Genomic DNA, 13837 nt, shown 5'->3' with positions numbered 1-13837 from the left:
AGAGGCCCTCTGGCCTGAGCACTGTCTGGCTGTGTGACCTCAGACAAGGCACTGCACCTCTCTGGGCCTCCCTCTACTGCCTGCATCACAGGGTGGTTGTGAGGCTCAAGTTGAGGATCCACTTAATCCCCATCTAAACCTGGATGGCGGGGCTGGGGCATCTGAGACCAGGACAGCCCAGCCTCCCTCTGACTCTCCGCCTCTCCCCACAGCTCCTGGGGATGGTCCTGTCCATCTGCTTGTGCCGGCACGTCCATTCCGAAGACTACAGCAAGGTCCCCAAGTACTGAGGCAGCTGCTGTCCACATCTCCCTGCCCGGCCCCTGACCTCAGGGCTCCCAGGGGTCTCCCTGGCTCCCTCCTCCAGGCCCGCCTCCCACCTCACTGCAAAGACCCCCTTGCCCACCCTGACTGAAAGTAGGGGGCTTTCTGGGGCCTGGCAATCTCTCCTGGCCTATCCGCTGTCAGCCTTGAGCCCTGGCTGTTCTATGGTTCCTCTGCTCACCGCTCATCAGGGTTCTCTTAGCAACTCAGAGAAAAACGCTCCCCGCAGTGTCCCTGGCGCAGGTGGGCTGGACTTCTACCTGCCCTCAAGGGTGTGTGTATATTGTATAGGGGGCAACTGTATTAAAAATTGGGAGGGGGGGCGTTAGATAAGGCACCCTGGGCTGTCAGGAGACTGCCTACTGGGCGGGTCAACTTATTTCCACTATGACATTTATATCTTTGTTTTTTCACAGTTATATTGAAGGCAGTGGGAGAGGGTGGGTTTTACCTGATATTAAGGGGTAGCACCCCTTCCCCAGGCCTGATGCAGGTCCATCTAGAGAGCTCAGATTAGCCTGGGCCATGCCCTGGGGACAGGGCTTAGGGGAGCTGGGTCGGAGGGGGTCTGCCTGGGTAACGAGATCTGGCTTGGCCCTGAGCTGCTTAGGGACAGGTGAGTCCTTGGGGGCATGGCACAGAGCTGGCCCTGTGTTTTCCAGGGTCCTGAGCTGTCCAGGGACAGGGAGGAGGAGGATGGCTTCTCCTGGGAGAAGGTGGGCTGGCCTTTCTTGGCAAGCTGTCCTCTGGCCCCTGGGGAGTGGGGTGGGTGAGGCTGTGCCTTGTAGGGGGGAGACGGGAGGGGGCTCTGTGTGCACCATTCTGTAAAACACACTCAAGATTCTAAGACTATTAAAGAAGATTTATAACAGTCTAGTCTGGAATGGTAGGGATGCTGCTTCCTGGGGCAGGGGAGGACCCAGGGCAGAGGGTGTGAGCAGAGTGGCTGGGTCTGCTGGAGACTGCTGGGCCCTTCACGGCTCTGCCCTCCCCGCAGGCATCTGCCTCTGCAGCCTGAATCTTAGGACGGTGATGGGCCAGGCTCTGATGGGCCTGCCTGCACGGTGGGGTGCCTGGAGTTTGATTTGGTGCTAAGAGAGGTATAGATTGTATCTCTCCATTCCCGCTTCTGAAACTAGGGTATGGATGCCCCCAGAAGGTACACAAAATGTGGGCTGGTGATGGGGGACAGGGGCCACAGGATAAACTTGGTCTCGCTTTCTAGAGCATCATTTTTGCAAAGATTTGTGGAAGGAAGCATTTTCATACTAAAGAAATGTGTTAGAGTAAGATGTGCAGAATTCAGGGGACTTTTTAAGATGAAATGTGAGACTTTGGGAGGTTGAGGCAGGTGGATCACTTAAGGTCAGGAGTTCGAGTCCAATCCTGGCCAACATGGTGAAACCCCATCTCTCCAAAAAAATACAGAAATTAGCCGAGTATGGTGGTGCACGCCTGTAATCCCAGCTACTCAGGAGGCTCAGGAAGGAGAACTGCTTGAACCCGGGGGATGGAGGTTGCAGTGAGCCAAGATTGTGCCACTGCACTTCAGCCTGGGCAACAGAGCGAGAATCTGTCAAAAAAAGAAAGAAAGGAAGAAAAAGAAAGAAACAACAGACAGAGAGAGAAAAGAAAAAAGAAAAAAGAAGCTAGTTCTTACTTGTGCACGGCTCTGACGACTGAGCCCCAGCATGCCCTTTGCCCAGCGTCATGAAGCCCAGAGGGCAGTTGCCCCGCCTTCTCCTCTCATTTCTGGAGGAGCCGGCCGGCAGCAGAACTCTTGTCTCCCTGCAGTGGGGCCGGGCGGGGCAGCGGCTAGAGTGGTGTCTCAGCGGGGACCACCAGGCGGCGCTGCAGCCTCAGCCTAGGAGCCCGGCAGAGCCCAAAGGTTCCGTGGTTACTCCCAGTCTCACCAAACCCGGGCCTGCCGGCATCCCACTCCAGTGGAAGCATTTGTGAAAATGCAGATTCCAAGGCTCAAGGATTCTGGCACTGCAGATCTGGGATGGCGACAAGGAATCTGCCTATTTGCACCCCTTCACGGTGATTCCGGAAGATTCTCAGACCTGGAGTAATGTCTGTCCCAAGCCACGTGCTGACCTCCCAGAGCATGTGGCAGCTGAGGAGGTGTCAGCAGTGGGGTCGCCTGTAGCCTTGGCCGCCTCCCTCTGGGATGGGGGAGGAGAGGGAAATGTTGATGGTTCCACCTGGCCTGACTTCCCTGGCCCCCCACAGCCTCCACCCTCAGGAAGGGTAGCAGAGAGCTATTGGGTGTCTTTTCATAAATGCTTTCTCACTGGGAGCAAGGGGACCTGAATTTGAGTCCAGCTCCATCTCCATCTTCCTGTGCGACCCAGGGCCTGGCAGGCTGAGGGTGGGCTCAAAGCTGTTTACAAAATAGAGGACTGAGAAAACGTCAGAGGTTAGCGAAGCTTCCTCTGTCATGTCCATCCTGCCCAGAGCTCACAGCTGGAAGGGGCCGGAGCCAGGATTTGAACCCCATGTATCTGACTTCAAAGACCATCCTCCTGGCTCCACTGGCTCCTGCCCTCTCATGTCGCAGAACAGCCTCAGGACATGTGGTGTTGTGAGGCCCTGACCCTCACTTTTGTGAAATCTGGTCACTGTGAGCTCTGAGCCTGCTAGGTTCCTCATTTCAACCTCCTGGGGAGCACCCAGTTTTAGCACCCCACTTACCTCTGACCTGCGAGGTTTTGGGAGAGAGGGAACGTAGACCCATGTCTATCTAACACCTGGAATCGTCCCTGCAGCCGCTAATCCACCCACGCCCATCTGGGGCTTCAATACCTTCCAGCTGCCCTCCCTGGGCCCTCTGTGGGCTGCCATCTGTCCTGCCAAGGGCCCTGCCAGGCCCAGAGGACTGGTACATGGGTACTGTGTGGAGGAGGGTACAAGGGTGCTCCTTGGCAGTGCCCACCCACAGCTCCCTGGGGCAGGCAGGAAGAATGGCTGGGGCAAAGGGTGTTAGAGACAGTGCCTAGGATGTGTCCAGGAAGCTGGACTTTGGGGAGCACTGATTGGCATGGCCACTGACCAATGCGAATGGAAGCCAGGCCTGAGCTGGAATAGGATCTTTATATGTGGATTGGCAGGAGGTGCTGGAGCTCTGAGAGGTTGGACTGGTGGGGGGATTTTCAACTGGCATGGAAATATTTCACCATTTTATTCATAATAACTGGCATGGCTGACTGGGTGAGTACTGCTGAATGGCAGCCTGGTACATGTGCACATACATGCATGCGCTCTGTCTCTCACACGCACACACTCAAGGCCCTGAAGACCCCTGAGGGCTCGGTCCCCAGCTCTTCTCCCCTGAGACTAAGCTGTGGGTGGCCCGTAGTGAACAGGGAGACCCAAGTGTCTTCCTGCCTGGCCTTCCCGGGCCTACACTGCAGAGCCCCCTCTGCCACTGACCACCATCCTGTCTCCTAGCAGAGCTGCCTCCAGCCTCTGCCCCGGGTCTTCCAGGTGAGCAGGTCCCGCAGGCTAAGAGGAGCCGTATGTAGGGGCACACTGGTGACGCTGGAGCATCTAGCCACCAGGCATCTCCTGGGCCAGCGCTCCCATCGCCTTTCTCCTCTGCAGAGGGACAGAGACCCAAGTTGCCACGCTGCCTCGGGGCAAATGTCTGGCTGTTCTCTGGGGTCTTTAGGGCTGTAGGCTAAGGTTTATCCATTTATTCATTCATTCATCCCATGAATACTTAATGGCACAGACTATTTGTGAAGCACAGTTCTAGGATCTTAGGAACACAGCAGTGAACACACACAAACCCCTGCCCACATGGCACCTGCATTCTGATGAGTGTAGAGACTGATGCACCAGGACACACGTGCACACACAGCACATGCATGCACACAGTACACCCTCCCACACGTACTCAGGTACATACCAGCACACACTGCCGACTGCTGACGGCACAGTCTAAGCCGAGTGTTGCTGTGGTATCCCTGGGGCCCATCCAAGGCCCCATCCTGTGGAAGGAAGTAGAGTGAACAGTGCGCTGAACAAACAGGAAAGTGGGAGGAAGTGTTCACCACTCAGCCCCGGCCCCTCCAGCCACAGTACAGGAATCAGCCATTGCCCTGGCAATCCCCTTCCTAACTGAAATCAAATAGAATCAGAGCAGCTGCCACTGGATGTGATGGGCTGTGCGACTTCACCTCTCTTAGTCTTATCTGGAAAATGGGGACTCTTATTCCTCATTCCCAGTGCTACTGTGGGAGCCAAATGCTATCACGTACACAGTGAGCTTGTTCCCCAAGCCGCCCATTCCAGGACTGGCACCACCTTCAAGGGGAGGTTTCCCATCCCCTGGGGATACCTTCTCTAAGCAGGAATGAGGCCCACAGGAGGACTTGAGGACTTGGTGCCTCCAGGGCAGGGATGGTTGATTGGCCCAAGGGGCTGGGGCTGGGGCAGGTAAGAACCTGTACTCAGCCTCTTGCCTAGTGGGAGGGTGAGCAGGTAGGAGGGCCATTAGGGGACGTTTGAGCTGTGAGCACCCCGGCCCCCAGCTGCCCCCTATGACATCATTTCCCCAGCACCTGCCTTCTGAGCAAGGGGAATGTCAGGCCCAGAGCCAAGTGCCTCTCCCCAAGTGACCTCAGATGCCTTAAGCAGTAGCCCCTGGGACAGGAGTGGGCTTCCTGCAGGATGCTGGGGGCGGAGGGGTGGCCAGCAGGAACAGCTGGGAGTGCAGAGGGGCTGTGCGGAGGTGGGGAGTGGAAGGAGAGAGCTGGAGAGTCCCCAGCAGCCTCTTGGAGGACTGTGTGGGTGGGAGGGGATGCTGATGGCAGCTGATAGGAGTGGAGGGGTCCATCCTCTGCCCTGCCTTGCATGACACACCTGGGTGAGCCCAGCTTGGGGCTTCCAGGGTGACGGGGCCCTGTGATCCCAGCACCCAATCCTCTTGGTCCTGGTTCATAGAGGACTCAGGCACTTGGGGTGGTGTCTGAGTTTTTTCCATGGGGAAGCTGTCGGGGAACCCACTTAGTGGGTAGGTGGGGGTCTGCTTAAATGGAAGGAGAGAGGCCTGTATTAGTCCATTTTCGTGCTGCTGATAAAGACATACCCAAGACTGGGCAATTTACAAAAGAAAGAGTTTTAATGGAGTTCCACGTAGCTGGAGAGGCCTCATAATCGTGGAGGAAGGCAGAAGGCACATCTCACATGGTGGTAGACGAGAGAAGACAGAAGGAGAGCCAAGCAAAAGGGGTTACCCCTCATAAAACCGTCAGATCTCCTGAGACATATTCACTACCACGAGAATAGTGTGGGAGAAACCGCCCTATGATTCACTTGTCTCGCACTGGGTCCCTCCCACAACACATGGGAGTTATGGGAGTACAATTCGAGATGAAATTTGGGTGGGGACACAGAGCCAAACCATATCAAGGCCTTCCCCAGAGGGGCAGGCTCTAAACCCAAGGGAGCCCACAAAGGGGAGGAACAGAGAGTGGGAGTGAGAACAATGCTATAAGCAGGACCCCAGCTGGGGGAGCTAGGAAGATGAGCAGGGCTGACCCTTTGGGGTGAGGTGGGACTCGCAGCAGGCAAAGAGGCAGCAGGGCAGCAAGAGGAGAGTGCAGGCAGCCACTGCAGAGGGCATGGTGGACCCCAGCAGCCATGGGACCCTATCTCCTTCCAAATAATCATCATCGTCACAGCAGCCACCATGGATTTAGTGTTAAGCTTTAACCCTGTCACCCCAACAGTGTAGCCACACTTGCTCCCCCCACCCTTTTAGAGTGTGGAAACCGTAACTTGGAAAAGCTAAGCTGTTTGCCATAGCCCTGACCCACTACACAATCCAGGAGTCATTCACATTGGATTCACAAATCTATCTTCAGATCCAGAGTCACAGTGACTGAAGAAACTGGGGTTGGCCCCTGGGGCCTGTGACTCCGTATCCTTTCCAATAGTTCTCAAGGCCAGTGGGAATGAAGATCCCTGGTTCATAAAAAGCGAAGAGGAGTGGGCCTTTTCTAAGGAGGTACAAGTCCATTAAACCCAACTTTTCCTCCATCAATCTATCCAATAAGAATTTATCAGGCACCCACTCTATGCCAGGCATTGTGAAAGGAATCAGGGGTCACCAAGGTAAACAAGCTTGTGGAGCTGACAGTCCAGTTGTAGGGGAGGCACAGGGAAAAAACACAAACAGCAGAAAAAGCGCCCCATGTCAGGGACAGAGAGGGCAGCAAAGGTGATCAAGGCTCTGTCTCTACCTGCCAGGAAGTGCACAAGGTAAGACAAGCTGGTCCCCAGGCTGGTGGTTGTCCCTCGATGTCCTCATTGCCCGGGGCATTGTGGAGGTTGCTACTCCACCAGGACATGGAGGAATGAATCCAGTCCCATGGGCTGACTGGCCCAGAGTTCAAGGGGATACATGGGAACCAATCACAGTGTGAATACAAATGAGAACCAGGCACCCCCTACCCACAAGGGGAACTAATCTGCGCCTCCTGTCTATGTGGTCAGGAAAACCTTTTCCAAGAGGTCAACAGAAACTATCTGTAGCTTGTGATGATCTAAAATGCCTCGTCAGGAATTGCTTAATGAGTTTATTTAGCAGACAGCTGGGCGGAGGGGTTGTCCAGGTGGGCTGTGTGTATTTCCTTCCTCTGAGGACTGAGCAGGGCAGGGACTCCATCCTGCATCAGTCTATGGGGGACGCAGGTCATCAGACCCCCATGACTCCATGTGTAGGATACCTGTGCCTGGTCCCATATGGAGTCTGGTTTCCATCTCCTTCGGAAAAGGAATGTGACGGTGGCAGTCTGGCTCGGACTGGGGAATAGAGAATGTAGTGGGGAAGCCTCGTGGGAGAGCAACCGGCTTTCCTGCCAGTGTCACAGGGCAGAGTGAGCAGCTAGGGTGGAAGTCATGGCACTGGGAGTTGAGGGGACGTGGTTCTGTCTCAGATGTTCCCTAATTAGTTGCATGTGGTCATTGTTTGCAAAAATAGTCACACTTATTCCCCTTCCTGTATCTATGCTCTCTGCAACATGACTATGCAGCTAGCACCTCTCTGATGGCTGGTTGTGTGACTTCCTTTGGCTAATGGAATGTGGGGGAAAACATAGTGTGTCAATTCTAAGTCTCAAGGAATTTTGCACACTTGTCTCCACTTCTTCTGTCTCATTGCCTCACTCTCTCAAAACCCTGCCACTGCCTCATGAAGAAGCCCAAGTTAGCCTGCTGGAGCATGAGAGGCAACCGGGTCAGTACTCCATCATCCCAGACAACAGCCAACTTACCCCCAGAAGCAGAACCACCACCCTACCTGCAGCCAACTTCAGACGCAGGAGAAGACCAGATGAACCACCTAGCTGAGCCCAACCTAAATGGCTGACACACAGAATCATGAGCTAAACAAATGGTGGTTGTTTTGGGCCCTAAATTTGGGGGTAGTTTATTATACAGCAATAGCTAACTGATAGGATAGGTAATCATAATGACAGCTACCATTTGCTGAAGGCCTGTTTTACACCAGGCCCAGCACTAAGCACTTGACATACATTGCATGAGTCCCCTGACTCATTTAATCCTCACAATAGCCCTGAGAGTTGGTATTAGGATGCACACTTTATAGATAAGAAAACAGAGGCTCAGAGGAGACATAAGTCTGGTCTAAGCCTGCTGAATAGTAAGAGACAGAGATCAGATGAGAACCTAAAATCTGTCTTCATGGGTGTGGTGTCTGAATCTCCCTTCCAGAAGAGCCTTAATGTCAGAGAGAATCAGCATCACTTGAGAGAGTGTAATGTATTCTGCACACGGGAGCTGACATCATTAAGAATGTTCTCAGCCTTCCGTCCCCAAGAATTATGCCCTGTCTCACCCTGTTCTTCTCTCACCCCTAGTCAATGCTTCTAATTCCCATAGGCTTCTGGAGAGAAAGACAAAAGACACAGATGATGGGATAATTTATTTCTCTTTGATTCCACCTGCTATTTAATCAGTAAATATTTACAGAGGGCCTGTTATGTGCTTATTTCAGAGTGTTCTTTCTTTCATGACACATTTTCTGGCTCCCTATGGCATGCTCTTACTCCGCCCATGTAGCCTTTATGGCAACTTGAGGGTCGTTGGGATTAGTCCCACTTTACAGCTGAGAAAACTCTGAGGTTCCAGAGAGGCGAAGTGGCCACCTTGAGGTCCCTTAACTAGTAAGTGACCAAAACAAGATTCAACTCCAGGTTTGGCTGAATTCAGGCGGGGTCTCTTCTTACTTTATCACCACAGCTGTGGCTTTTTTAAAAAAGGGAGTTTGAAACTTCCCCTGGGTTCTGTGTATGGCAGGTAAGGGGCTGGAAGGTGGAGAGGAAAAAGGCTAGTGAGGCTGTTGGAAAATGTCCACTGACTCTCAGAGGTGGCTGGCTCCTGGGCTGGGCATGGTGCTCAAGCTCAAGCTCTGGGTAATGCTGTGAGCTGGCCAAGGAGGACAGCAGGAGGTCACATGTCCTGGAGGGAGGAGAAATAGCCACAGGCTCCAGCCTGCTTCCTTTGTGTCTGCAGCTGACAGCCACAGCCATCGCTCATCCCCACCCGCCCCTCTGCTTAGCTGCTGGACCGCTGCCATCTTCCACCACCAGAAACTGGGCACTGGGCCCTACACCTCCCCAGCTGCACTGTTTACAAATGGGAAATTCAGGGAGAGTCTGCCCAGGCTGTCTTCTCCTCCCGGGGCCATCACTTCCCTGGAGGTGGGGCTTAGCCACAGGTCTCTCAAGGGTCCCAGAGCCCACCCCCGACCCAGGGTTCCTCCTTCAGACTGGAAGCAGGCTCCCACCCAGATGTCCTGACCAGAGTCTAACTGCACGGAGCCTTCACCAGTGTGTGGGAACAGGAGGACACAGAGGTGAGAGGCTGAGAGGCCTGGGGGTCTTCTAGGCAATGAGGCAACCCACTGTCCCACAACCACACATAGTTGCCTTCCCCTAGGGCAATTTGGGTGCTGGAAATATCCCTGCCCTGGAGGCCTTGACTGGCTGAGAAACCTTAGACCAATCACCCTGCCTCTCTGGACCTCCGTCTCCTCATCTTGAAACTGAACAGAAATATTCTCAGAGCCACATAACCACACAGACAGCAACATGAATTAAGTGTTCAGCACTTTGCACACATGATCTTAGCTATTCCCACAACAATCCTAAGACCTCAATTCTTAGTGAGGTTAAGTAACTTGCCCAGGGTCTGGGTGAGTGAGTGGCCACAAAAGGTTTGGACTCAGTCACCCTGACTCCCAGCCCAGGGGTTCAGCCTCCTGGCCACCAGCCTCCCTTCTCAGGGTGGGTCGTACTTGCAAATGTATAGACACCCTGCCCAATTCACCAGCTGCAGGTCAGGTCATGCTCCACACTGGCTTGCTTGATGCCCTGGATGAAGTTGCTGGCCGCTGGGGTCTCCTAGTGCCCTAAACTCCTCTGCCATATCTCCATCATCAGTGAGCTGTGCTCCTTTGGTTCCTGGAACAATCTCCCTTATTTCTTCCACCTAACTCCTGCTCCTCCCTCAGATCCGCCTTCAGGGAACTCCCCAGAGCATGGCCCCAGTGACAGAGGTGGCCTTGCCCTTCCACCACCCTTTCTATGGGGAGGGCCTCCCCTGTGCAAATGCCTGGCCCATAGGTTCAAATCCAGACTCTGCCCTCTCTTTTAGACCCTCCTCTGGGAAATGAGCATAATAATGGTCCCAACCACATAGGGTTGTTGCCAGGACTAAGTGATTTAGCAGAGGTTCAGGCTTAGAAAAGCTGTCAGGTTTTTAAAGATGTCTAGAGTTTAGGCACTCAGCATGGCCCAGAGTGTGACACACCATTGTAGGCTTTCCTATGATACAGCCTCCAACAAAAGTCGGCGTCCTGAGTCCCTGGCAATAGAATTGTTTACTTTTATGCCAAGACGGTCCGAAAGGCACCGAAATCTGCATGTGGCGTGTGCCCAGGCAGAACCCACAGTTCTTATGAGGTTATCTAAAATGAAAACACATCAGCAAGGCCCAAGGTGGTCCCGCACGTGCTGAATGTGTCCGGGAAAGGAGGCAATGTGCTTTCCTCATGGAGGAGCAGGAAATTGTTGGGAAAGTGTTGAAGGCACAAGCACAGTGTGTTTAGTTCAGAAAGCTAAAGAAAAAAAAAAGAAGCCTTTTTGAGTCATTACAAAAAAGAAAGAAATTCTGCAGATGTGGAGCAAGCTTGCTGTGCCCCAATGGGCATTTCGCCCCCAAAGGCGCTCTCCTGATAGTTATCATTGCTGATTGAAGTCTGTGTCTTCTCCGCTGAACCCTAAGTTCCTCAAGGGCTTCTGGTTCATTCCTTGCCCTGTCCCCAGCTTGGAGCGTGTGCCTGGCACATAATGAGCATTTAATGCATATTTGTTGGATAAATGAATGAATGAATACAACGGGCCCCATTGTCAGTAGCAGAATGAAATAATGTGATGCAGAAAAGAACTCAGGCAATGATAAGTTCTTTTAGAGTGGGGTCTTATACTTGTGTGACCTGATAATCACCTGCACCTTCTGCTAGAAATCCAGATTCTCGGGCCCCACCCCTGGAGATTCTGGTTCTTTGGGTAGGAGGGGGCTCTGGAAATCGGGGCTGGTTTTTGTTTTGTTTTGTTTTGTTTGTTTGTTTGTTTGTTTGAAACAGTTTCGCTCTTCTTGCCCAAGCTGGAGTGCAATGGCGCCGTCTCAGCTCACTGCAACCTCAGCCTCCCGGGTTCAAGGGATTCTCCTGCCTCAGCCTCCTGAGTAGTTGGGATTACAGGCATGCACCACCACGCCAGACTAAATTTGTATTTTTTAGTAGAGACGGGGTTTCTCCATATTGGTCAGGCTGGTCTCTAACTCCTGACCTCAGGTGATCCACCCACCTTGGCCTCCCAAAGTGCTGGGATTACAGGCGTAACCCACCACACCTGGCCGGAAATCTGGGCTTTTAAAAGTACCTCGGTTGATTCAGATACACAGGCAGTTTTAGAAATGCTGGCTTAGAGCAAAGCTTGGAGAGGAGAAAAGTGAATATACTGCTTACGTGTCTCAGAGGGTTGGGCCTGGGGTTCCTCCTGTCTGAGATAGAAGGCAGAGGGAGAGGGACCTGGTGGGCTTCCTGAAGGAGGAGGCATGGAGGCAGTGTTGAGGATGGGTGCCAGTCTTCCAGGGAAGGAAGAGGAAAGGTGGAGGGGTGTTGCCACCAGTGACCCAAAAGGATGGGGCACCAGCCTTCAACCTCACAATGACCACCTCTAGAAGTCGGAGGAAGGTGGCTGCAGTCCCAGTGTGTGACAAGTCCAGGGTCCTATGAATCAGGATGCCCCTGGGGGAAAGGACGCCCTGAGCATGATGTCCTGTGTCCACTCCACTTAGGAGGAAATCAGGGGCAGCACTTTCTAAAGGAGGCCTAGTCAGGACAAAACCTCAGGCCTGGGATTAGCCCAGTGGGACTTTCCTGGAGGTGGCACCCTAGGCTCTGGAAGGAGAGCTGCCCCAGCCTAGAAGGGCTGGGGAAAAGAGAAGAAAGAGGGATTGGTGATGGTCGGCAGCATCTCCCATTTCTGTCATGGTCCGGAGGAGGGGTGGCCAGTCTGAAGTCACTGGCAGGCATTAGGACTAGAACTTGGTGAGGACGTTTGGAACATGAAATGCCCACCTCACTGCTTCCCACCTCCTGAGCACAGGCACGCCATTAGTCTGTTTTCAGCCCAGCACAGGTGGGGAGGAGAGAAGGCAGCCGGAGGGACATTAATTAATTAATTAATTTATTTATTTATTTATTTATTTATTTGAAACGGAGTTTCGCTCTTGTTGCCCAGGCTGCAGTGCAATGGCGCCATCTCGGCTCACCACAACCTCCGCTTCCCAAGTTCAAGCAATTCTCCTGCCTCAGCATCCCGAGTAGCTGAGATTACAGGCGTGCGCCACCATGCCAAGCTAATTTTGTATTTTTAGTAGAGACGAGGTTTCTCCATGTTGATCAAGCTGGTCTTGAACTCCCGACCTCAGGTGATCTGCCCGCCTCGGCCTCCCAAAGTGCTAGGATTACAGGCGTGAGCCACTGTGCCCAGCCAAGAGGGACATTTTATTGTTAGATATTGACTATGAACTTAGGCCTCATGAAGTCCAGACCCCAGGAAAGCTGTTGTAAACTGGGGTGTTTGTTTATGTCTGTGTGCATGTGTGCGTGTGTCCACATGTATGCTGCGGGGCTCCTGAGTGTGTACAGGGATGTTATTGATTCTTTACCACTGTATCCCGAGTGCCTAGCACAGTGCCTGGCATGCAGTAGGTGCTCAGCAAATGAATGGGTGAGTTCCAGCGTGTCCACATATGTGTTGTCAGATGTAACTCAGATCCGTAGGACCCAGGGAGCCTCCCCAGAGCTCCGGAGACGGCAGCACTTGCACAACCTTAAGAGTTCAGGCTGTTTTGAGAGACAGGAAGGATTTGCAGGCAGGAGACCGAGAGCGACCCTGGACAGCCAAAGGTGAGCCATATTCGCCAGGCCCTGGAGGAGAGAGAATGCAGGAGACACAGCAGGTGCCAGGGCTGAGAGGTGTGAGATGGGCAAGTCCATAGCAAAAGGGCGCACTGGAGTTAGACTGCAAGGTACAGATACAGCTTGAGCAACTGAGTATGCTGAAGCCTTATTTCCTGGGCTTGGGGACCCTGGGGAAGGAGTGCAGCTGGGGACAGATGCGGGGTCCTATCATGGAATAAGAGCCATGTTGGACGTTTGGGCCGAGAACAGGCTAATGGCCTGACTGTTGGGGGTATAAAAGCTCCAGTGACTAGAGAGAAGGAGATGTTTTGTCAAAAGGATTTCTTTGGAGGGAGATCTGGGGATGCTTAGATTTCTAGCCCCTATGAGGGGCTGTTTTGGAAGTGCCTGCCCCTCTTATGGCTTGGTTAGAGCTTCCCAGTGGATTGTGAGAGGATGGTAACGTGTGTCGCCAGTGAGCTGGGGATGCAGAAGCCTAGACAAAGTTGGCTCCCACCAGGAAAATCTAAAACGGCCAGCAAAGGCTGCTGCCTGCTAGGGATAAGCAGGAGATGGATCTGAGGTTGGGACTGGCTGGGATTCCCCAGAGTTCACCAGAGGGTAGAAAACAGGAATATTTTCTGGGGTCCAAACATGGGCCTGGTCTACCAAGAAGTTTCACAAAACACAGCTCTTCCTCCTCCTCCTCTTCAGAATTATGTGGATAAGTAAATCTGGGAAGCGTTACAGCACAGCACGAGTGTGGGGTGGACGTGGAAAGCCGGGGTTAGAGCGGGCAGCAGCCACCTGCAGGATGCCCTTGGCCTGCGGTGTGGGAAGTGCAGCCAAAGGCTCCCGGGACAGGAAGGAGGCATCCAGAAGAACCCATAGAGTCAGCCCTGCCCTCTGCCGTGCCCTGTGAACAGAAGCCATCCCACGACAGAACCAGTGAGACAAAACCTTTCCTTCTCGACTCCTCTCCCTTCCGGGCTATGCCCTGGCAGCCCC

At 53.3% G+C, this 13837-nt stretch overlaps 1 protein-coding gene across 4 annotated transcripts in view; it reads left to right on the top strand.

Annotated features, from left to right (window-relative positions):
* The window catches only part of LOC105471620 (CD82 molecule), a 55817-nt gene extending 54686 nt beyond the window's left edge, over positions 1 to 1131 (top strand). For 2 of the 4 annotated variants that reach the window (XM_011724189.3, XM_011724187.3), the window contains one exon: positions 213 to 1131. In XM_011724189.3, coding sequence (XP_011722491.1) covers positions 213 to 290 — 78 coding nt within the window. In that variant the 3' untranslated portion in view covers positions 291 to 1131. The remainder of the gene's footprint in view (positions 1 to 212) is intronic. The other 2 variants (XM_011724186.3, XM_071074811.1) reach the window with 1 other exon arrangement.
* Positions 1132 to 13837: the final 12706 nt, after the last annotated feature.

The sequence above is a fragment of the Macaca nemestrina genome, chromosome 12, assembly GCF_043159975.1.
Source record: "Macaca nemestrina isolate mMacNem1 chromosome 12, mMacNem.hap1, whole genome shotgun sequence".
Classification (NCBI taxonomy): domain Eukaryota; kingdom Metazoa; phylum Chordata; class Mammalia; order Primates; family Cercopithecidae; genus Macaca; species Macaca nemestrina.
Note: the sequence above shows the minus strand (reverse complement) of the source record. Positions and strands in the feature narration are given on the sequence as shown.